This window comes from Nelumbo nucifera, chromosome 3, assembly GCF_055504915.1.
Source record: "Nelumbo nucifera cultivar China Antique chromosome 3, China Antique-T2T, whole genome shotgun sequence".
NCBI lineage: Eukaryota > Viridiplantae > Streptophyta > Magnoliopsida > Proteales > Nelumbonaceae > Nelumbo > Nelumbo nucifera.
The window spans coordinates 1,627,675-1,652,150 of record NC_142651.1 but is presented as its reverse complement, the minus strand read 5'-3'; the positions used below and the strand labels follow the sequence as shown (position 1 = coordinate 1,652,150).

The 24,476-nt window shown below is 38.0% G+C and overlaps 1 protein-coding gene and 1 long non-coding RNA gene across 2 annotated transcripts; both read right to left on the bottom strand.

Annotated features, from left to right (window-relative positions):
* Positions 1-1,673: 1,673 nt before the first annotated feature.
* Positions 1,674-5,528, bottom strand: LOC104592755 (trihelix transcription factor ASR3-like). The gene is made up of 3 exons (XM_010252227.3): positions 4,539-5,528; positions 3,679-3,720; positions 1,674-2,210 (listed from the first exon to the last, which is right to left on the bottom strand). The coding sequence occupies exons 1-3, from the start codon at positions 5,239-5,241 to the stop codon at positions 1,924-1,926; spliced, it is 1,032 nt and encodes a 343-aa protein (XP_010250529.1). The 5' UTR covers positions 5,242-5,528; the 3' UTR covers positions 1,674-1,923.
* A 3,222-nt stretch (positions 5,529-8,750) lies between these two features.
* LOC104592754 (uncharacterized) lies at positions 8,751-24,424 on the bottom strand. Its single transcript, XR_016083999.1, has 4 exons — positions 24,062-24,424; positions 23,644-23,929; positions 18,409-19,109; positions 8,751-9,112 (listed from the first exon to the last, which is right to left on the bottom strand). It is a non-coding gene; the product is annotated as an uncharacterized LOC104592754 (long non-coding RNA).
* Between the last annotated feature and the right edge of the window lie 52 nt (positions 24,425-24,476).

The following is a 24,476-nucleotide window of genomic DNA, read 5'->3' as shown; positions in this document are numbered from 1 at the left end:
TTTGCTGAGCTATGATATAAAACAATAAAAATAAATAAAAAATCTTTGGTTTTCTAAAAGTTTTCGGGTGGTCCCTGCTTATATCTCAAGATCTTTGTTTGGATTGAGATTTCGCTATTTATGGAGGTTGGGATTGTTTACATAAAATGTTGTTTTTTTTGGGAAAGCAGAAACAAACAAAACAAAAATTCTTATTGACAGATCTTGCATTTTCGTTAATTGCACGACACTTTTAATTTAATGTGAAAAATGTTTGAAGAGAAGCCGCATTGTTACGAAAGGGCGTGGTTATATATTTGAAAATTTGAAAAATAATGAAGGGTAAAATAAAAATTTCAATATTTATGTCAATGTTTAATAGTGATATCAATTGTTTAGACTCAGTTTAGCAAGATACAAATGCAAATATATACAATGTAAATACATACAAAATGATACAAAATACAATGTTTTGCACTCTATATATATTTGTATTTGTACTCTTTCCAAACTGAGCATTAAGGAGAATAAATACATATTTGCAGTGTGTAAAAACTTATATTTTGTATGTATTTGCACTGTACAGATTTATTTATATTTATACTCTTTCCAAACTAAGCCCTAGAGGTACATTAAGAGATTGTGCAAATAGTAGGGATAGCACAAGTCTATTTTCTAAAACTTAGGGGTAATTTTAAGTATTTTACCCTTATTTATTTTGCTTTTGCTTTACAAAGTATAGACTACATAGTAATAGTGGGGTACAGCATTGGTAACCCGTCCCTCAAACACCTTTCTAACTTATTTATCATCACCATTCTAAAAAAATCTAATCCATTGGAATGTCTAGTAGCAGCGAATGGTTGACAAATTGGTTCTCATATTTCATTATAGTGTTTTCAATATGTTGTTGATCTGGACAGCCGAATCATCCAAATCAGCACCCAACCATGATTTTGGGTTCGGTTTTCCTAAAATTTGAGTTTTGGTAAAAAACTATCTAACTTGGGTAGTTGAACCATTGACCTATTCGAATGGATCATTGCTTGCACATTAAATGTATATGCAAACTTTTTGAGATTTATATATCAATTTCAGGTAACGTTTTGTGATCTATGTATCCCAAGCCTTGCTCCACAATTTTTGCCACAATCCCTTTTTTGGTCTCAAATCCTAATATTTAACATTTTCATATAAATATATAGATAGGTTTGTTTTTAAAACATTGTTTCACTGGCCTCAGCGCCACAAATTTAAATACTAATCAGTTACCCAAATAAACTTCAATACTAATCATCTAACCTTTAATATCCAGTACTCCCCCTTGTCCATGATCAAACTTTTAAATCCTAATAATAACCTTATTAGTTTTACTTTTTCATCATTTGTCACTTTTCTGAAACACGTAGCAGTTGAAGATTTTAAGTGGTTTAATTTCGATTGTTTCTATTATTATCAGACCGAAATATAATGGTGAACCACATTTAGCCTCACAATTTCCTCTTGCTGTGAATCTTATGCCTAAACACAAGTGAATGTATAATTCAATCTCATATAACTTATCAGCTTAAGCAAGGTTCTTCAAATGGCCCCAGCGTTGTCATTATTAGTTACTTTGATATCTCATCTTCATGGTAATATTTTTAATGTGCTAAACATAAACAACAAATCCACCACATCAATGAAAAATTCACATTAAAATCTTGATCACTTATTAGAATCAATAAAGCAATATGAGATCGTTAAACCAATACAAGATGTCATAATCTCTAAATAGAACTAAAAAAATTATTACTGTTAAATGTTAACCCTTTTCAACTTCCTATGATTTTTAATCGTTGTATGGATCCAATAATGGCAGTTAGCCAAGAAAGATGAATAAGAGCAATGGAGAAGGCGGAAAACAGGAGATTAAGGAACTTTACATTGATGCATGACCTTTGGCTATAACTTATCGGCTATTCTTCCTAGAGCATCTGCAAGCTTGCCAAGAACAGCAACTAGGTTGTTAGCGTGGTCCTTCCGCTGGTCTCTGTCCAATTGGCAGTTGAGGTTCTGAGCTTCAAGTTGTGCACTGAGAATTCTACCATTCCTCTCCAGGACTTCAATTAATTGATCCTGTACACTGGTATCACCATTCCCATCTGCTGACAACCTCCTCCGCTTCTTAACCTTCTCAGATGTGGACCCTTTCTCAGGATTTGTTGAAGGCTGCTTTTCACTTGTTGTACCTGAGGAACTAAAACCGTTCAGCACAAAATAAAGTCCCTGGAAGTGTTGTATGCACTTGATAGAAAACAAGCATAGAGTTTCATCAAACGTTTGGAGCCAATCCTTGTGCCAATATTCAAGGGAATATTAAATAACAGATTCAGTGATGATAGGTTCCAAGATGCAAGCAACCAACTCTTTCTAAAGGGGAAAATAAGTCTGCTTATTCAGAAACCTCTCTGAAAAGGCTAATGAAGAAGAGAAAATAGAAAAATGTCTAGGGGAAAAAAGTCTAAGAGCTCCAATTTGTATACTAGATATTCACATTGGTTGGGTGTTTGAAGGTTGTGCAAGTACTGCAGTCTGCCACAACAGGGATTTAGGACTAGGACTAGAGCCTTCATTGTACTTGTTCCATACACATGGTACACATGAAGGCCGTATGTTGTGATCTTCAAGACCCAAACTGACCACGTTTTACCATGTCAATTGCATATTGCAGTCATTTATCCAGAGTTGATTTGTGTGTTCTTTTAATATCTTACAAAAGAAATTGAATGGTTAGGATAATCTGATTGGACAATTCTTGTTCTACCGATACTCTTGTGAGGATCCATTTAATCATGAATCCATTACCCCTTGTATGCTTGCAAACAGTTAAGAGTAGGGGATGATGGTGGTTCTTCACCCCTATCCTTGTCGCACAAATGTTTCCTAAACATTTGTATATTATTGTTTAGTTTTTAATGTGCACATATTCTTTGTATCTTCATATTCTTTTGTTGATTTGTTGTGACAAAGACTCAATTGAGTTCATAGCTGATACATCCAGACTGTTGGAACTTGGAAAACAAGTGAAAAGGCTATATCAATAGTTCAAATTCAATAGTTGTAGTTACAAATTTGCACGAGTCTCAGGCCTTTAATAGTCTATATAAATACTGATGTTTTCAAGAATTCTTTCTCGGTACTTTGATCCACAGTAGAATCTTATAACTGGTATTTGATCCCGTAGTTGAAACATCAACCTTGCTATGATCCTATAATGGTGATATGTAACCAAATACTTGAATTGGGCAATTATTATGATTTGTCTATATCAGGATCCAGTAGATGTTACAGGGGAAGCTGCATAATATCAGAAAAAACAAAAACAAACACAGCATTCAAGCAATAATATCAAAAGTAGCAACCTCTCATACAGCAAACAAATTTCCAAAGATTAAAATTTATATATTGGAATCTATTTAGTAGCGATGAACATGAAATTTGCATTACGGAAAGTCATTGTGAATTGATAGAGCAATTGGATTTTAGCTTACTTTTCCAACACAAACTGTGGTTTAGATAATGCTTAACCAAAGGCACCTATTATTTAGAGGGGTATAAAGCAACTTGGTCTTATTTGGGATATTAATTCTTGAAACAAACAGAAACTCTACAACAGCAAACCGATCTCTTTACAATCACAAATGCAGTAGTTGGTACCTTGATGTAGATATCCTTCAGAAAAAGGTTGGTACTGCTTCTCTGCATCCAAGTACAAATTCAGGACTCAAGTCAGTAAAAAAAAGAAAACAAGAACAAGAACAAAAGAGGTTCACGAGAGTGAAGACACTTTAGCAACAAGGAGAAGATCCAACTCTATTAACCATTAAGGAAGATGAAAACCCTCTGCAATGAAGCATCAATCAAGGCCATATCACATTTATGCGAACTTCTGTTAACAAAATGCAAAACACTAAGCCTCTCACTCACTCTCTCTCTCTCTCTCTCTCTCTCTCTCAACAAAGTACAAAACCTCAGAAAGAAAACAGACACCCAACATAGAGAAAAAAGGATAATATTTCTATAAAGCCAAATGAAATAACACTTCAATTCGATAATAAGTTCCATACAAGATACAACCCTAAAATAAATTCAATCATCCAAAAATATCTTCTCTAAAAATAAAAAAGAAAACAAAACAAAATCCAACCCAACCAAAAAAAGCCAACTGAAATGCTACCCATCCAATAATATCTCTCTACAAACCTAAATAAGAATTCAATTTAATCCAAAATCAAAAAAGAACTACACAAAATCACCTTTCTTGCAAGACCAAATGAAATTCAGTTCAAAAATACCTTCTCTACAGTACAAATAAAGTACAATTAAATCCAAAAAAGGAAAAAAATACTCTGAATTCTATAGAAAAAAAGTATTATTTACAGACACAAATAAAATTCAATAATATTCCTACGGTACCAAACCCAGATATGAATTCAGTTCAATCCAACGACATCCGCCTGGAAAGGAAAGAAACGAACAAAAACAGTAAGTCGAGAAACCATTTAAAGAAAAATTACCCGAAATAGGCACTGGAGCCGGGATTGTCCTTGCGGGGCTCCCCATCGCCGTCTCCTTCTCCGATTCACCACCGGCCTCTTCCTGCCCCGGTGGCTCAAAATCAGAAAATAATCCACCATCAGCTGCTGCACTTCGACCACTATAAAAAACTGCCTCCTTCTCCTCTTCCTTCACCACCGTCGGCGCCCTTTCTATGCTCTTCCCATCCGTCGTCACCGCCAGCTCCGTGATCGGTCCCGTCCCTCCGGTCAAGATATCATATACCTCTCTATCAAAGAACCCTGGCAACTTCCTCTCTCTCCTCAAATCGTTCCTCATGGCCCAGAAAGACTCGGCCTCTTCCTTTATCTGCGACTCCCACTCTTTGATCTTCTTAAAGTCTCCGGCGAGGTTGCTCCACCGTTTCCGGCATTGAACGGGCTCTCGGTTCACGCCGTGCCGTTTGCAGTAAGACGAAACAGAGGCCCACTTGGGTTCAAGGTTGGACGACCCGAAAGCCGAACCGGAGGCTCGGCCCCTTCGAACCCGGTTCTCTGCAACCTTCTTGCCCTGGATGAGGATGAGTATCTCTTGTCGAGTCCACCGAGGAAGCCTGGGTGGTCTGTTGCTATCGTCGGCTGCATCAACGCCGTTAGAGACGGGGACGGCGTTTGGGTCTCCGTCAACGGGCGGCGGCGGCGGACTTAACTGCTCATGAGCCATGCACGAGGAATCGGTTTGAGGCACGTGACTTAACGGGTTGGTGAAAGTAACGGCGTCTACCTTGAGGTCCGTTTATATGCCAGAGGAGAGGAACCAGCTCTCAGGGGTTTGGGCTTCTTGCCCCATGAGAGAGAGAGAGAGAGGCTTTGTTGTGGGATTGTAGTTTTGGGCGGGTTTTGCAAGCTATATGGAAATCCTATTCCTAATCTTTCTAATGTTTGTTTTGTTTCCTTTTTTTATTAATGAAATAATTTGGTCTTGTATTCTTTGTACTGAGTTCTTATTATAAAAAGTTAAGAGGACATCACTATCTTGGTTTGGATTGATAAGGCACCACCACCCTCCCCTAGAGCTATATATGTATTTCATAGACAGTCCACCACCCTCAATTCTTTCTCTCTCTCTTATTGGATAATTTGTCTCAAATTTCACAATCAATGAACCTATTTTCTTTTCGGAAGGCAATGAACACAAGTTTTCCATGTTATTTTGTCACCGGAAAATAACCAATTGGGGGTGGGGGTGGGGGGGGGGGAGGGGGTGATGAGAGCGTCATTGGGTCAAGGAAGGGTCACAGTCTCCTTGTGACTGGGTGGGGGGCCCAGATCCAGAGGGATGCCATGGGTATACCTATCCAAGGGGCATATGGTATTGACACGTGTCACACTTATGAAGGTTCTTTCTATCTTATTTTCTTCTCTTTTATTTTTAGGTGGTTGTCTATTCCTAATGGCGTGACACCATTTGCTCAGGGTCCCATTGTCTTTTGTCTTCCTCTTCCAACGCCTTTGCCCTTTCGGAGCCTAGAAAACAAGGTCATGGCCAGTTGAGAGATGCATAGAGATTTCTATATGCCAACAGTCGAATCATGTCATTCACACCATGAGACTATACCCTCTTTACTCAACACTTGTCCATTTGATTGTTTGTTGGATATGTTCTTGGCGTATAGGATGCAAGATTAGGTCCATAGAAAATTTCAACCCTCTACTGTCTATGAATGGAATAATGGATGATGGGTATACATTTTTTATATGAAATATAAATATACATTTTCATTTAGCTTTTGTGGCCTGGCAAGTTTTTAAATTGGGATTCTGGTCAAGTGGCTACATACCCTAAAGCCAGCTTGGGCTACACCTTCTATGGTAGCCTTTATTTGGTCTTTGCATGTGAAAACAAGGGTCCCTATCTTCTTATTATGTAGGGGCAGTAATGGTGAAGGATGTCCTCCACTACCCACCAATCAAGTGTGCTTAATTACAATGAAAGGTCGAAGCCTCCTAAGTTCCAATTTCATTGTAATGTCAATATGCTTGGTGTGACTGTGGAATCGTGGATGAAGGTTTGTTTGGACTGATAGATATAGGTCTCTCTCTCTCTCTCTGGTTAGAAATTTCCTAATTTGGTGGAAGATAGATCTCTCAGGTTTTTGAGATATATTTGAGCAAGCAATTAAAATTCGTTCAAGTAGAACTCGAATGGTTTTCTTCTCCCTATAAATACCTCAGATACACCTCAAATTATTGTCATTATTATTATATATTGATACTGGAAAAATGGTAACTGATTAATGGGCCTGGACCGTATAAGGCCATTTCAGAATTTTATTCATAGTCCAAATGATAGAAAATGTTTCTTGGAAGCTGATATGCTATTTGGGCTCAAAGCTCAATATTACAGATTGAAATATACCTATCCTATATAGTTAAGATATGACCTTGTTGAGTTGAGTATGACAGAAGGAAATAGTTACTTTAAATGAGATGATGATACTAAAATCTATGAAACTAAAATAAAAGAAGCCAAAAAGTAACACAACTGATATAACTTGGAGATTTTCCCAAACTTAGAAGAGCTTTCCATGACCTTTAATCCAACTATTTTCAGCAATAGCTACCTATCAAAAAAATAAAAAAACTGAGCTCAACTTTAATCCAACTATTTGGGGTCAGCAGTCTACTGGCATGTCCTGCCATATTTTGCTCTATTAAGAGCCTTTTTTATAAATTTTCTTACAAGTCTTTTTTATCAATTGCTATATCAAGAGCTATGTTTGCAAGTCCTTGGATCATTTCTTACCACTTGATCTTCCCTATGCTTTTTCAGAGGGTTCTACTTAGATCAAGTCATTCCTTCTAATTAGTGCAGTAATTGGTCATCTAAGCACACAGCTAATCCATCTCAAATGTGCTCTTTTGTAATTGCTTTCTAGTCCTGTCACTGACCACCTCAGCATCCTCCTCTCAACTACACTCATTTTTTGGAGATGTTTCTTGATTGCCCAACACAATGCTTCAAGCAACATTACTAATCTTGTAAAATTTTCCTTGTCTCATCTGTATTAAGGGTGATCATCTCAACTACATTGCTAGTCATGCTGCAGTAACCAAATACTTATAATTCATTGAGCATCCATTTCCCAAATTTTATTTTCCTGCATCATGACAATCAAAGGTCTCCCATTTTAAAGAAAATTGTTAGTCATTCCTCCTCCTAGCACTTCCTACTTATATACTAATCAATTGTCTTCCTTGAGAACTCTTCTGAACTCAAGTCAAGTTAACTCAACTAAGCCTTGTTCTAACCACTTTGGTTGGCTACATGTATCCTGTTCCACCATTCCACTCTGTTTAGTGACGTATCAATTGTTAAATTATGAGCCCTCAAATCATTTCTTATTATTTTGATCCATGTCTTTTTTAGTCTGCTCCTAGCCCTTCTAGATCCTTTAACTTGTAACAGATTATTTCTTCTCATTGTTGTAGATGGTCTTATTTGCATGTGACCGGGCCATACATTCCTTTGTTAGATCACCTACTGGAGCCAGTGTTTTAAAGGTGCAAGGTGCAAGAAAAGTACAAAGGTCTTCCAACACCCAAAGTTCAAGGCACAAAGAGAGGCATGCATTGGAAGCAAGAGAAAATTTATGAAAAAAAGTTAAAAATATAAAAATAATAGTAATATATAAAAATTGAAAACCTGACTTTAAAAGAAAATAAATGATTTAAAGTGGAAATATAAAATTGAAAACACACATGTGATTGTACCAAAGTGCTTCAAGTACTCAACAATTCAAGTATATGAAACTTTCAATGTGTTTATTTGTCTCATTGCATCACTTCAAGTAGCTAGTGTGATATTAAACATCTTGCACTCTTAGTCCTAGGAGATTAGTTTGCTACCTCCATAAATGCCCCTTAAGGCAAAGCCCAAACATATGTATAAAAGGGTTGGCTTCGTGATTTTAGTGGCAGCTCATTCAATGTTGGGATTAGGGTTGGATATTTGTTATATTGTCGTTGCTTCTTTGGTGGAAAATTTGCTATTTGAAATCTTATTTGCAAGAACTAAGGACTTAGCTATTCAAAAGGTCGTTTTTTTTTGTTTATTTTAAAAGTTAATAGAGCAGTACTAAGTGTCAAAAAGTATGTTGTTCCTCTACATTTGGAAGGAGAGAGAGGAACAGCAGAGTATTTGAAATCAAATCATCTCAAATTCATGAAATCTTCATACAAAATATGATTGCAAAGATCTTTCTGTGGGATAAAGCTTCCAATCTATCTACAGATTCCCTTTTGCATCTAACATACTTTTTGATGGTTTGTGAATTTCCCACACATTGTACACTCACTGTATTGGGAGTTCCTCCCATTTTCATTGGTAATACAAGTATACTTTGCCTTTTTCTCAAAAAAAAAAAAGGCAACTTAGAAATTGCTAAACCATTACAAAAGTGTAAAACACATAAGTTTACAAAAAAAAAAGGAAAAGAAAAGAAAAAAGAAAAAAGGCATATTTAAAAAAGGAGCACACTTGAGCTGAGGCATAAGCCATGCCAGGCGTCCACCTTTTGAAAGGGCCTGCTCTCCTGCCAAAATTAAAATTCTACAAAACTTCAAAAATTTGGCAAATTAGAGAACATGACATACACACAAACCCCAAAAGGCAGTTATATCCTTGATCGTAGAAGTTTTAATAACTAATTTTCATTTACCAAGTTAATACTTGCCTTATAATTTTGCATGCTTAGTAGAAATAATACTGGAGCCAACAAAGGACTAAACATAGATAAAGTAGAATGGAAGAGCAAAATTAATGTAGCTGATCCAAACATTATAGAAAGGCTTACTTGATTTGAGTTTCTTATAATTTTCTAATATTTACCATGTCTTTTTTGATCAATAACTTCACCATTTCATTATATTAAAAGTTAAGAAGATACAAGAGAACACCAAGGGAGAGATAAGCTCTCTTAGCTCTGCCATCAGAAGTCAGAATGTACACTGATTACAACAAAGCGCAGAAAAGCAGATCTCTTCCCACCCCTTGCTTTGCTAAAACATCAGCAAAAGAATTAGCACTTCTTTTACCATATCTTCACACAAAATGAAAATATAGAAGCTATTTATTAATAGCACAAAAACAATTAATCAATAAAAAAGGTACAATGGCCATTATTTGCATACCATGTTCTATTTTTTGTAATATAGTCAAATGTAGTAATAATTGCTTAATGCAGGATGCCTATTAAGCATTTGAATTTCAATAAACGCCATCTGGAAACTATTTACCACAACTACCACAGAATTATGAACAAAAGATTAAGAAGCACTGAAGGAGTTCTTTACCTACAAGGGGGGTATGTTACCAGCAACAAATAACATTATCCCAACAAGTTTGATATCATGGTGGGAACTAAAAACGCACTTGACAAACAGATTAGGCTCATAACTGTGATTAATGAATCTATCGATATTCCCAACAGAAGCTGCATCTATATAATTCAGTATTTGGGCACACTTTTGACTTATTGTCATCAGTTATGTCCAGATTATTTGTTGTAAACATAGAAATATCTCCTGGTCACCTCTATCAGGCATCTATTTAAGGAAAAAGAGAGAAAGGAAAACAGGTTATGGGGAGAAATGGCAAACAGATATTGGAATATCAATTTGGAAGGTATGATGAAAGCATTTTATTTTGGTCATGGTACCAAGCTATTGGGATTAGACCCTTTATACAAAACATCCCTATATAATATGTTAATATATTACCAGCATTATCCTAAGAACACTGCCCAAAATGTCTATTCACACCCCACCAAATAATAAATACATAAATAAATAAAGCAAAACACTTAGACCTAAACAAAGGGCAAAAGAATAATTAACCATATATAGATACCTAAGAGATCTCTTCTACCATCGAATATTCTGTAGTTTCTTTCTTCAGGTATCCCAGCAGTCAACAACAAATGGAATGAAACTGTTTGGTTCCATTACATCAGTAACTGTAGTGCTCGAAAAACTTAATAATATTTGCCATGTATTGCTTTCACTGAATAATTGGAATAAAATTTCATAATATCCATGGTCACCTCAAGTCAAGTAAAATGCGAATACTACAGGAAGAAGCAACCCAATGCATGAGGCTCCTGCCAATGTGGGGCCTGGGAAGGGACAGATGCGTGCAGCCTTACTCCTGAAAATACACATAGAGAGGCTATTTCCAATGAATGCTACAGGAAAGCAATGGGTAATAGAGCTTGTCTTGATACCGCCCAAACGGTTCAAGGCCTGTGCTTAACCAGGGTAATGATGGATAGTGACTCAAATCATTACCAAATATAGTAAGTGGAGGAAAGACATGCCTTGGTCTTATCTACTTTTGTCAAGATTTGAGAGACAAGATCAGATCTATCTCTATGGAGAAGACCACCTACAAGACTTTGACACTTGCTTTGTTCATGATGGGGTTCTATACACATCAACAATCATAGGTCATGGTTTTCATGTATCTTTCAACAAGTCTAAACAGTAAAAAAGGTATGACTCAAGCATGCTTAGGCTCACAGACCAAGCTCACAGGGTTGTCTGTTACAAGTTGAAGGGGCTAGAAGAGATAGGGGCAGACCGAAAAGGACTTGGGTAGAGTAAGAAATGATTTAAGTGCCCATTATTTAACAATTGATATGGAACTGAACAGAATGGAATGGTGAAACTGGATTCATGTAGCCAACCCCATATAGTTGGGACAAGGCTTAGATGATGCTGATGATGATGTCTTGTCTGAACCTAGGTGCACCTCAAACCTAGCTTGTTGCTATTTTTGATGAATTAGTCCTTAACTTGATGATTGATGTTGAAAGTTGAATACATTTGCTATAATTATAGGCTATTCCTACGATGCTTAATGTTTAAACAATTTAGCTGACATAGCTTGAAGTTTACTCCTTAACACAATTTTCAAAAAAAAAAAAAAAAGCTAATATGATTTTCGGAGTATTTTATTTCTTTCAGTATTAAAATTGGCATATTTTCAAAATTTTAATTTTTTATTTTCAAAAGTGGCACCTCACTTAGTTTATGTGTTTGCTTCACCTTACACCTTGTGCCCCCCTGCAAATAGCAACCTTGTGCACTTTAGTTGCATTTCTTGCTTTTAAATCACCAGGTCCAGAACACAAGCTTTTTTTGTAAAATGAACATACCTTTGTTATGAAGTTCAAAAAGAGACCATAATCAACATGTAGTGCGAAAGTTGTAGTAAACACTGAACTCCATATCATGAGTAACAGACAGGGTACAAACCATGTAGTTCTAAGTATATCCAATCTTCTTAACATCATTATTTATCTGTCAAAATTAGCATTAGGTGACTGGTGCAAGCAGACCAAGAGGTGGCAACATCTACACTTTGTTATGAAGTTCTCCATGGAGTCTGGACTGTTCTTAACTTTAACTTGGAAAAGAAACCTAGAATGACTATCTGAAAAAATCCAGGGGGGGTGAAAGGCAACATAAGATATCAACTTGGGTTTTGGCAAAGTTGCTATGACAGCAGTGCATAGTTTTTGTAGAGGAGATGGGCCGAATGGCCCATAGACTGTCATTTCATGTTATGTTATGTTTCTCTCTGTTATGGGCCTTATTCTGGGCCCATACTCTGTAATGTTCTGTTTTTTGTATTTTCCTGCCCACTCAAGTGCCTCTCTGTAATTTGTCAAAGATTAATTTCTTAATAAGATGTTTAGAGTGTTAGAGAGGGGTTATGTTTGAACCTCTTACTCTCTAACACTTATTGCATCTAATCTCAAATAGTTCCATACATCAAGTGGACTGTTTTTCAACTTGGTATCAGAGCGGGCCATTGCTTGGCGTGTCCCTCATGTGGTTCTAGTTCAGCCAACTGCATGAGGAGGTTCTAGGGCTGAAAGTTTACAGTCATCCGCCTGGTTCTTGGAGGTCATTGGAGGGTGCCCAAGTTTCTACACACTTGGAGAAGGGTTCGGTGACCAGGAAGAATCAGAGAGCAATGTGTTCAGCCTGATTTGAAATCAGAGAAGAGGATTTCGAAGTTATCTCAAAGAACAAGTGTTCGGCCTGGTTTGTAGTTCAAACCAGAGACTCTCTTACTGTAAGTTTTTCTCAGTCCCTTGCTGGGTTATTTTTTGTTGTTTGGGAGGACTGTTAAAGCATTCAAAGCCCACCTCCATTCGGCCCACTGTTGCTGGACTGATTATACTTAGAAATTTCTAGGTTATTTTGGAAGTGCTATTCGGCTGATTATTGGACTGCCAAGTTGCTGAAACTGATCTAAACTAAGTGGTACTAGTCTCATCTTCATCCCAGCCTCTTCTTGGACCTATACTGAACACTTTGAAGTGGTTTCTTCTAGTTAACAGTAGGCTGTTAACTACTGCACACTGAGTGTTCGACAAAAGGTCTCTTAAGGACTGTGACCTTTTTTTCTTCTCTTTGGGACAACGGTTGTTGGGAACCTGAAATACCTTGTGATTGGAGGTTTGCTGGGTGTCCTTTGAAGGCTGAAACAGTATAGAAAGAGCTACCACCGAGCTGGACTGTCACAGCTAGCAAGATTGAACTGATTCTGTGAGCTAGTTGTTGTTGCCTATTAAGCTCAAACTAAGCTCATCAAGACCCCCAGTACTTTGGGGAACCTTTTAAAATCCTAATTGTGCCTTTACATGATGGATTTCTCAAGCCTTGAAAACAAGAATGCTGCTGAATATGGACAGATTTTGGGAACCCCAGCCGATTCTATATTGGCTGTAACTACAGTTAAACTTGATGGGACCAACTACTTGGCTTGGTCACAATCAGTGAAAATCCATATTTGTAGCAAGGGAAAATGGGGTTTTATTTCTGGGAGCAAGAAAGCTCCTCCAGAGGATGATCCATCTTATGAGAGATGGGTGCAAGAAAACTACACAGTGATTGGGTGGCTTGTGAACTCAATGCAGCCACAGATTAGTCAGCATTATCTGTGGATGAACTCGGCTAAAGAAATCTGGGATAGTGTTGCAGAAACTTACTCCTAGAAGTTGAATGTTGCTAGAGCCTACAAACTGAGAAGTGATGTGAAGAATCTAAGACAGGGTGAGAAGTCACTTGCAACATACTTCTCAGCCCTAAAATCTCTATGGCAAGAGATTGATTTGATAGAGGCTGTGACATGGGATACCCCTAAGGATGCTGAAACATACATGAAATTTGTTGAAAGGAATAGGGAAGAGATCCTTGTCTGGATGAAGAAGACTAAAGGGGGATTTAAACCCTAAAACCCTGGATGGCATAGGTAGTAGTAAGTACAACATCACCCCAAAATCTTGTGGGAACATGTGAGGCAAACAAAAGGCTCCTTGAAACTTCAACAATATGTCTATTTTTCCTCTCAGCAACTCCATTTTGTTCAGGGGTTCTAACACATGAGCTTTGGTGAATAACCCCCATGTCAGAGAGATACAAGGATAAACTCTTCTCAAAATACTCTTTTGCATTGTCAGATCTGAAAACCTTAATTCTTGTATCAAATTGAGTTAAAACAAGCTCATGAAATTGCCTCACAAGTCTCGGGACTTCATCCAGGGATTTCATTAAGTATATCCAAGTGAATCTAGAAAAGTCATCAATAAACATGATAAAATATCTGTAACCCCCCATAGAGGATAAGTGGTAAGGCCCCTACACATCAGAGTGTACAATATGAAAAGGAAAAGATCTTTTATTGCTCACAGGGTAATTGTTTCTACAATGCTTTGACAACTGACATGACTCACAATTGAGACTGGACACACTGACTCCCTTAAACAGTTTTGGAAGCAAATGACTTAAAGCAGAAAAAGGTAAATGACCCAACCGACAATGACTCAACATAATTTGACTGACAGACTCTGAAGAAGTAGAACCAAAAGCAACATTCTTGGGATGATCAAAGCATTGGCCAGGGGTGTCGAGCAAGTATATTCCATTCGCTTCATGGCCACTCCCAATCACCTTCCGAGACTTCAGGTCCTGAAACACACAGTGAGAAGGGAAAAAGGTTACACAACAATTCAATGGCTTGGTCAAACTACTTACAGATAATAAATTGGTATTTAACTTAGGTACATGAAGAGTGGAAGATAAGAGTAAGGAGTCTGTAGGCTTGACAGTTCCCTTGCCAGAAATAGGGGCAAGAGAACCATTAGCTAAGGTGATTTTACCACGACCAGGAAGCAAATCATATGAAATATACAAAGTGGAAAGGTTGGTCATGTGATCAGAAGCACCTGAGTCTATGATCCAAGGGGTTTTCGAATTACCTGAGGAGGATGCATGGTTAGCAGAAGCCATTATACCTGAGTGAGCAAATGCGGTGGTGGCTGGACTTCTAGAAGGGTTGGATGATGAAGTTACACCTTCAAGCTGACTGATCATCTTCCCAATTCCTCTTCGTGTGTTTGGTTGTACTTGTTATGTTCACATTCCAAGTGTGCAGAGACATAAGTTTGAACCAAAAGCCTACAAATGCATCTTCCTTGGTTACTCCCCCACACAAAAGGGTTATTGTTTTGATCCAAAGACTGGCACCCAACATGTCTCTATGGATGTTACCTTTGATGAACTTTCTCCTTTTTATGGTTCCTCTCAGGAAGGACATTGTCAACAAGGGGAGAGTCTGTCACAAGTTTTTGCTCTTCCTCTTCCTGTCCCAGTTGAGTCTCTTGACAAACCTGTATCCTCACCAAATGAATCAAAGGAGGATCAGCCACTTCATTCCTCTTGTCCTAGTGCCTCTATTTCTTTACCTCCTCGTCCTACCCATAATCCCAAAGTGTATCAAAGGCAAAGATCCAGGAATGAGCAAGTGGTTTCCCTTACAACAGATGAGGCTCATACATTCCCAATCACAGATGAGATAACGGGTACTGCTTCAGCTCCTTTGGAATCATCATTCCTAGATCTTGGTGTCCCCATTGCTGTTAGGAAAGGAAAGCGGAAGTGTACTGTATATTGCATTTCCAAACACCTTTCTTATGACCTACTTTCCCCTTCATACTGTGCCTACCTCTCTTCAGTTGCTTCTAACCCCATTCCTAGGTCTGTATCAGAAGCTCTTGGGATTCCTGAATGGAGAGATTCCATGCAGACAGAAATGGATGCTCTACATGAAAATGGTACTTGGGAGGTGGTGGATTTGCCTGAAGGGAAGGATCCAGTTGGGTGCAAGTGGGTCTTTACTATTAAATACAGGGCTAATGAGACTATTGAGAGGTACAAGGCCAGACTTGTAGAAAAAGGCTACACACAGACATATGGGATTAACTACCTAGAGACTTTTGCTCCTGTTGCTAAGATGACATCTGTGAGGGTTCTTTTATCTCTGGCAACTCACTTTGATTGGCCTCTCTATCAGTTAGATGTAAATAATGCATTTCTGAATGGTGACTTACATGAGGAGGTCTACATGTGTCTTCCTCCAAGAATGTATGGGAAAGATATGCAAGGAAAGGTACGTAAACTGAAGAAATCTCTTTATGGCCTCAAACAATCTCCTAGAGACTGGTTTGAGAGATTTAGAGCTGCACTTGTTAAATTCGGCTATGTTCAGACACAATCAGATCATTCTCTTTTTGTGAAGAAAAGTGGATCTCTAGCAGTGTATCTCATTGTGTATGTTGATGACATTATAGTGACTGGTGATGATGCCTTAGGCATTCTGGCCCTTAAGTCTTTCCTTCGTACAGAATTTGAGATTAAGAATATGGGGGAGTTGAGATACTTCCTTGGCATAGAAGTTGCCAGATCCAGGGATGGGATTCTTATTTCCTAGAGGAAATATGTCATTGATTTATTGTCTGAAACTGGAAAAATGGGTGCAAGACCAGCTGCAACTCCTATTGATACGAGTCACAAACTTTCAGCTTCGGATGGAACTTTGTTGGAAGACAAAGGGGTCTTTTAGAGACTTCTTGGGAAGCTTCTGTACCTGTGCATGACTAGGCCAGATATTGTGTATGCTGTCAGTTGCATTAGCCAGTTCATGCATACTCCTAGAGATACCCATATGGTAGCAGCAGAACGGATTTTGTGCTATCTGAAAGGCTCTCCAGGAAAAGGAATTCTATTTACCAAGCATGGTCATCTGAAACTTGAAGCCTATACTGATGCTGATTGGGCTGGAAATATTGATGATAGAAGATCTATTTCAGGGTATTGCAGTCTAGTGGCTGGTAATGTTGTCTCTTGGAGGAGTAAGAAACAATCAGTTGTGGCCCGGTCCTCCACAGAAGCAGAATATAGAGCCATGGCACATGGAGTCTCGGAATTGTTGTGGCTAAGGTCCTTAATGGAAGAACTTGGGATTGATCATGACAAACCCATGATGTTGTACTGTGATAATCAGGCAGACATCAACATTGCTCACAACCCGGTACAACATGATAGAACCAAACATATTGAGGTTGATAGACACTTTATTCGAGACAGAGTCTCCTCCAGTGAAGTTTGTCTTCCATTCATTACTTCTGAAGGACAATTGACAGATTTCCTCACCAAGGGCATTTCCAAGGCAAGGCTTCAACATGACACTGGCAAGCTGGGCATGATTAACATCTATGCTCAGTTTGAGGGGGAGTGTAGAGGAGATGGGCCGAATGACCCATAGACTGTCATTTCATGTTATGTTATGTTTCTCTCTGTTATGGGCCTTATTCTGGGCTCATACTCTGTAATGTTCTGTTTTTTGTATTTTCCTGCTCACTCAAGGGCCTCTCTGTAATTTGTCAAAGATTAACTTCTTAATAAGATGTTTAGAGTGTTAGAGAGGGGTTATGTTCGAACCTCTTACTCTCTAACACTTATTGCTGCCAACTCTCTCTTCTCTTCCTCTCTTGCTTGTTTATTTTCTGGTTTGCATCTAATCTCAAACAGTTCCATACATCAAGTGGACTGTTTTTCAACTGTTTTCAAGGCGCCAAGGTGAGGCTAGGCGACAGGGGGGCGCCTTGTCGCCTAGTCGCCTAGGCAATGGATTTTTTTAAGTAAAAACATGTATCCTAGGGTAGTTTCCTAGGTTCCATAATCATATTTCCTTAATAAATATCCATAATTTTCATAAGAAAAGTGACGGGTTATTGAAGCCCTCAAAATTAGTACTAGTCCCACAATCAAATAATTGCAGTAAAAAGTGGTACAAGATCGAATCTCACAGGGAGCAAATCAGTAATCTCTTAGCCGAATGGATAAAGTAATTGAGTGGAAAATTTAATAACTAAAATTTAAAAGAGCAATAACAAACTAAACGAACAAGAGAAAACCAGTCTTACCGAATTCTGGTTCAAGGGTTCGGGTTGAATCGATTGGTCATCGATCCTAGGTAAATTTCAGCATTCTTGCAATTCAAGCATTTAACCTTAGATTTATTAGGATAGCCATAATAAACCTTGTGTTTTCCTAATTCAGTTGACCAAACCCAGCATTCAATCAACACTTATCACCACTCAACTGGGTACGATAGCGTTCCATGTTAAACAGTGATAGCATTAAGATTTGTGAAAACAGTTAAACCAAAATAACAATAATTGAGATAGCTGCAATTACTGAATCTTGTTCCATCGATTCCTTTAGGTTGAACCATGTTAAAACACTGGTCAAAGGCTGTCACGAAAAATTGACCCAAAAAGATATCAACATAATTGCTACTTGTACCATTATTCGTGACAATTACGGATCACCAAAATCATGGATAGCAGTAGGAAAATCAACATTAATTCAGTTTGTCAAACTAATTAACATTAACATCCAATAAAAAAAATGTGCACAAGAACCAATGAATACTTGAATTAAAAAGCAAGAAAATAAATTAACTATAGAACCTCACAATGACACAATCGAACCTCCCCCCTTGAACCAGAAAAAGAAGCTTAGCTGATCATGATCTGCGCAATCTCCATGCCTTGCTTCTCCATAGCCGAATTGCTTTCTTGAGCTTCTTGGTATTCTTGATGATCTCTTGGATCTAGGAGTGAGTGATGCTAGAGCTGGTTCGCCCCCCTCTTTATATAGCCAAAGGAGATGGCTGTTTTCCAACTCCTTCTAGGAGATCATCTTATCTTTAGGGAGTCTTGATCTTCTTTGAACTAGTCCTATCCTATCTCTTATCTAATGATCTAATCTCAATCTTCTTATCTCTCTAGGATTACATTCAAGACTTTAGATCTGATAAGACTCTCTCCTTAGAGATTACTTTCGAAATTTGGACTCTTGACTCTTGAATTCGAGTTGGGTTGCTTTAAAACTTGGGCTGCTTCAAGGTACTTCTGCGAATTGGGCTTAAGTTGTGAAATGGGCCTGGTTGCGAACTTGCTCCGACTTCGGGCTCGTTTTCGTACTCGATGCGGGCCGAATTTGTCAAAACCCAAAACATAAAAGTTGTGGGCCTTCCTTTCATCTTTCTAATGCTTCTTGAATTGTCCGATTCGGAGTCCGGAATTGAGAGTTAGGCCCAGATTACTGACTGTTGCCGAAACTGTGCAAATCACTCGATTTGCCCTGTTTTCTTCCAATTGCCTTCTTTATTGCCTTGAATCGAAATACAAAAGTAATGAGTTCATTTAAGTGCTAAAGTATGTAAAAAGATGAAAATTAGGGGACAAAAATAGGGTTCTTTTCAGTCTCATAAAAAAGTATCCATTTCATGTTAAAGTATAGAAAATCAACATATTCCAACAAATTCATGAGAAGAAAAAGAAGAAATAAAAGAAAATTAAAAAAATATAGGGGCTGACCCCCTATTTCTGTTATAGGAAAAGAAGAAAAGAAAAGGTGGAAGAAGAAGAAGAAATTAGTATATAAACACACAAAATTAGTAAAGAAAAAGAAGAAAATGTGTTGATTGGACAACATTTTATGTTCTTCTTTACTTATTGGTTCAGGTTTTGAAGTCTTTGAGGTTCAATACAGCATTTAGCAATGTTTGTGTTGATTAAAACCTAACAAATAAGAAAATAATAAAAAGAAATTAGTGTATAAATACACAAAATGAATATTTTAGTTTAAAAATGTCTATTTTATAATTATAACCTCAAAAAATTAAGAATATAAAAGTTTTTTATAACATGCTATAGAAAACTGCTTGGCAATTAGGCGAGGTGAGCCTCCAAGGGCACCTTGTCACTTAGGCGTCGCCTTGACAACTATAAAGCGGTGCTAAGGGAGCACATGGTAGACACTACATTTAGAGAAAAAAGAGTGTAAGGATAGGGGAAGAGGAATTGATCACAAGAGGACAACTTTGGTGACATGGTAGAAGGAAATCCAACAATGATAACGTAAAAGAAAGGAAACATGAACCTAGAGAGTTTCTAGTATGCCTGTCTGTATGCATGTAATATACCATCCACAAAACTTCCAGACAATAAAACCAAGTCAAAAAATTAAGCAAACTAGGATTATGGTACATATGAAAAAGAACATATGACAATATTGCTAGCAAAATTTTTGAGGATTGGAAACACCTGAAAGCATTAAAGTTTTGAGAAATACAACAAGATGGAGTCCATAACCCTTTTGCTATTCTCCTTGGTGTTGATGAACAAGACACAGTTCGCCAATTCCGAATGATGTCTTGAGTATTCAAAAAGGGAAAAGACATCCAATAACTTTACTTAATATGCCAATTTAACAGAAATATTTTCTATGATATAATTTTTTTGGAGATTCACAAGGACTGCAATGTAGTGGACTCTGCAATATAGTGATGGAGAATATCTCAATTAAGGTGGTGCATTGGGTTAAGACTTGAAGATCTTTGCCCCCTTTATCCTTTGATGGCATAATCACATAATTAGGAAATGGCAAGTGGTGGCAGGCAGGCTGCTTCATCTTCAGCTAAGACCTTAAGCTCCTCTCTTCAGTCCCTTCCATTAGATAATCATACCAAGTTAAATTTTGAAAGGTGTAGCCTGGGTAACCCCCAGTCCCTAGCCATTGAGGTATTGGTGGTGTTCTCAGGAATAGCCACAGAAATATTATGGTTGTTTTTTTCTGGAAACATTGATCATGGAGATTCCACATGGGCAGAGCCTGTATTGTTATCATCCCCTAGGTATTAAATGTTACCAAGGAACTGTTCAACCTAAAAGCTTAAGCTGTTAGGTGAGGTCCCCGAATATGTTTTTATTCTCTAACACACCCCCTCACGTGAAAGCCCATCAGGTTTGAAGTGTGGACAAGCACAAGCCCAACCATACCTTGTGCTGAAATTTAATTAACTATAATGGAGGTGGCGAGGATCGAATACTAGACTACTTGGTCAAACAGGTCTCTCTGATACTATATCAAGGAGTCATTCAACCTAAAAGCTTAAGCTGTTAGGTGAGGTCCCTGAATAGGTTTTTATTCTCTAATGCACTCACTGAACATATATGGAAACAAGCCTTTGGCTAGAGGTTTATTCTCTAATATTGTGGAAAGACAAGTGTGCAGTTGTATTAGAAGATTCCTTAGATGAACTGAAAAGACTTGATGACAAACTCCTTGAAATCAATGATGATCCAAGGAATAGAAGAGCAGCTATATCAGATGATGAATTAAACTCTCTCCAAGCAAGAAGTTATGTACCACGAACAAGAAGAAAAAGAAGACATCAAGCTCCAGAATTTCAAACTTGTTTATTTCTTTTAGGACAATGTAATCATTTGCAATATGCACTACAATGGGCTTAACTAAGACCTACCTCAATATTACCAAAACCTTAGATACCAATGGCTAAGTTAAAAAGAGTGGCTAGGCTTTCCCCAGATTTTAAACCTAGATTAATTGTGAAAATTCTAAGTATAAAGGCCTAAGAAGTCAACTCCTAGACCCTTGGAGTTGTCCACCTAAATGTTCTAAGGTTGGACATAATCAATAGTCGACTGCCCATAAGGCAGTAATCGACTACCTGTGATAGCCAAGACTGGTGTCACTGAGTAGCCAACTACTTATGAGGTAGTAGTCGACTACCCTGTGACAACCAAGCTTGGTGTCACACTAGCTCTGGCCTGTAGTCAACTAATGAAAAGGTAGTATTTGACTAACTCTAATAGCTGAGAACAAGGTGCATCTAGTAGTTGACTACCAAGAGGTAGTGGTTGACTACAATAAAGAAAAGATTCTCTCCTATGAGTAGTAGTTGCCTACTTGAACTTGGTAGTCGACTACCTACTTCTAACATGATTGAAGCAGTCAACTACTTCACGAAAAAAATGGAGATTTTTTACCATTTGAAGGCTCGATGGCTCTTTCCTCTTTCAGTAAGCCTTCAATAAGTTTGGGAACAATCTCTAAACATTTATACAGTGGTTTAATCTCTTCCCAATAGCTTTATAACGGATACAAGCTCTCTAAGCTTGATTCAGGCTATATATGCATGTTTGAGCTGAAAAACTCAAGGAAGTGCAATGAGCTAAAGTGCCAAAAGAAAAAAAAGAGCAATAGAAAGAGAACAACTTAAAGTGAAGAAATTTTGAGCTGAGAAAGTTTTATCCTTGGAGAAAAACTTGAAAACACTATTTGTGCTCCACTGATTTTCTCCAAGAATCTTTAGTCTCTTCAAGTGCATAGCCCATATTTGTTTGTGCTCATTCTTGCATTTGCATATCTGCCTAGTAAAGGCATTATCTTGTGCATTATTTGTTTATCTTATCATTATACTTGTTGTACTTGATTAGCTAGTGGTTTCTAGCTGATAGTTGGCGACTATTCAAGGATTGAACACTATAAAGGTTGGGTAGCACCCATAAGTCTTTGTTTGAAGGTCTTGTTGGCACCTAGGAAGCCCAATTGTTGTAAAGGTCTTGTTGGCATCTATAAAGTCCAAGTGGTGTAAAGATTTTGCTGGTACTCAGGAAGTCTAGCTGGTTTAGTGGAAATTCTTAGATGGTGTGCCTGGGGAGAGGACGTAGGCCTAGTTTGGCCAAACCTCTATAGATCTTGTGTGTTCTGTTTGACTACTCTTCTCATTCTTCTTTCCATTTCTTGTTGATTACTTCATATTATTGCTCTCTAATATTCTTGCATAGCACTCAAGTTTTAGAAGGCCTTAGTTGGGGGAGGAAAGTTGTAGAACCCAATTCACACCCCCTATCCACTTTGCGTTAGGCTACCTGGGCAACAAAAAAGCCTATAAATAGGAAAAGACCTCTCTCATTTGGGACATCCTCAAGCATTCCATAGTTCATCCACAATTGTACCATCATATGTATTGTTGTATGGTGTAATGAAAATATTGTTAATTACCCAAGCCAACGTGTGTGCAATTTATTGTGTGTGTTAGGGTGAGGGTCTTGAGCACACAGCTGTACTAAGGAGTGCACAAGGGGGTGTGTCTTCACAAGCATCCAAGCGAAGGCAAAATCTTGGGCAGGCAGGGCTAGGCTGACTCTACCTATGGGACAAGGGCATAGTCAAGGTTATAACAAGGGTATCAGACCTAAGACAGGATGCCTAAAATTGGGTCATGGCATAGGGCTATCCCAACAATATATAAAAGGGGTGCTTGGAACATGTACATGCACTTTATTATTTCAACAAGCTAATGCTATTAATAAAGTTCTTGGTTATCAATAAAAAATGCACCATATATTTTTCCATGTTTTTTCTTTCTATTTTTTTCATAATCAGCTAAGAAAGCTCATTGGAAGAAAACTCCTTTAACAAAAAATTTTGCTATTCAACACCTACAGCCATAAAGAACCAACTTAAAACAAATTCTTCCCTACTACACCCTTAGAATCCTCCAAAACCTAATTATTTAGGAAGGATGATGTATGATGCCCAGATATAGATATGGGAAACAGGGATACAACTCTCCATTCCTAAAATCCTGGATACAGATAGAATATGGGTATCCAATAATATATGCTTATGTCATGCATTTATATTTAGCTTTTGAAATTCAATGTCATTTCCAACATGTCCAAATTTAATTAAATTTCCAACATGTGCAGATTTTTGTAGTATTAGTTATTAAAAGGTCACATTTTACAGATATAGAAGTGCTAATGCTACAGAGTTCATCTAGAAGTTACACTAGTAATTGTACATCCGGAGTTTATTTTTAACAGAAACTTACCCTTCTATTGCTGTTATTCCACCCAAATTTGCAAAAGCCGTTGTTCTCCTCCTGTACACTTTAATTTTGTTCTTGCCAATTCTACCTTCCATGGCTGAATCTGATTCCTCCTCCAGGTTACTGCCCTAATAAGGCCTTTTATTCTTCGGCCGGTTCTGAAGCTTCGCACTGACTCTCCTCTCTACCGGTCTTTTCTTCTCTGCACCTCTGTCTTCCATATCCTTACCGTTCGGAGGAACTTCAGACACCAAGCAATCTATACAGCCTTTATGATCGTGGAGAGAATCTGGCGGAGGCACATCCATGATTTAAAAACCCAGTCAATGAATTGCGCAGCTCAATCTATTACAATCATTAGTTGACAGAACTTATCAACTATCCTTCATTTTCTCGTATTAAAAAGAAAACAAGAACCTACCAAGATGACTTGTGGGAGATCAAGTGAACATTTTAGAAGGCGAGATCAAATGAACATGACTGGACCATGTCCAAGCATAATACATGCAAAATTGGGTAATTGGTTAATAGTTTGTTATACACGAGAGGGCTTCATGGAATGGAATGGAATCATGGAGACAAGAGCAGCAACGTTGAGTGTGGACGTGAGATCCACCGACTTATCACGGGGAGCCTGCCGACTGCCGTTACGCCTTACGCGGGCTTGAGCCCGAGCCCGTACCCGGGCCTCCTCTTTTAGACGGACGCAAGTTAGTTCACATCTGCCCCCCTCACTACAAAACGCGCCTCAAAAACGCCCCACACACACATCTCAGCGTGCGTTGAGAATATCTTCCGTACTTGTTATTGGGAGATATTTCCAATACACGGTTGAA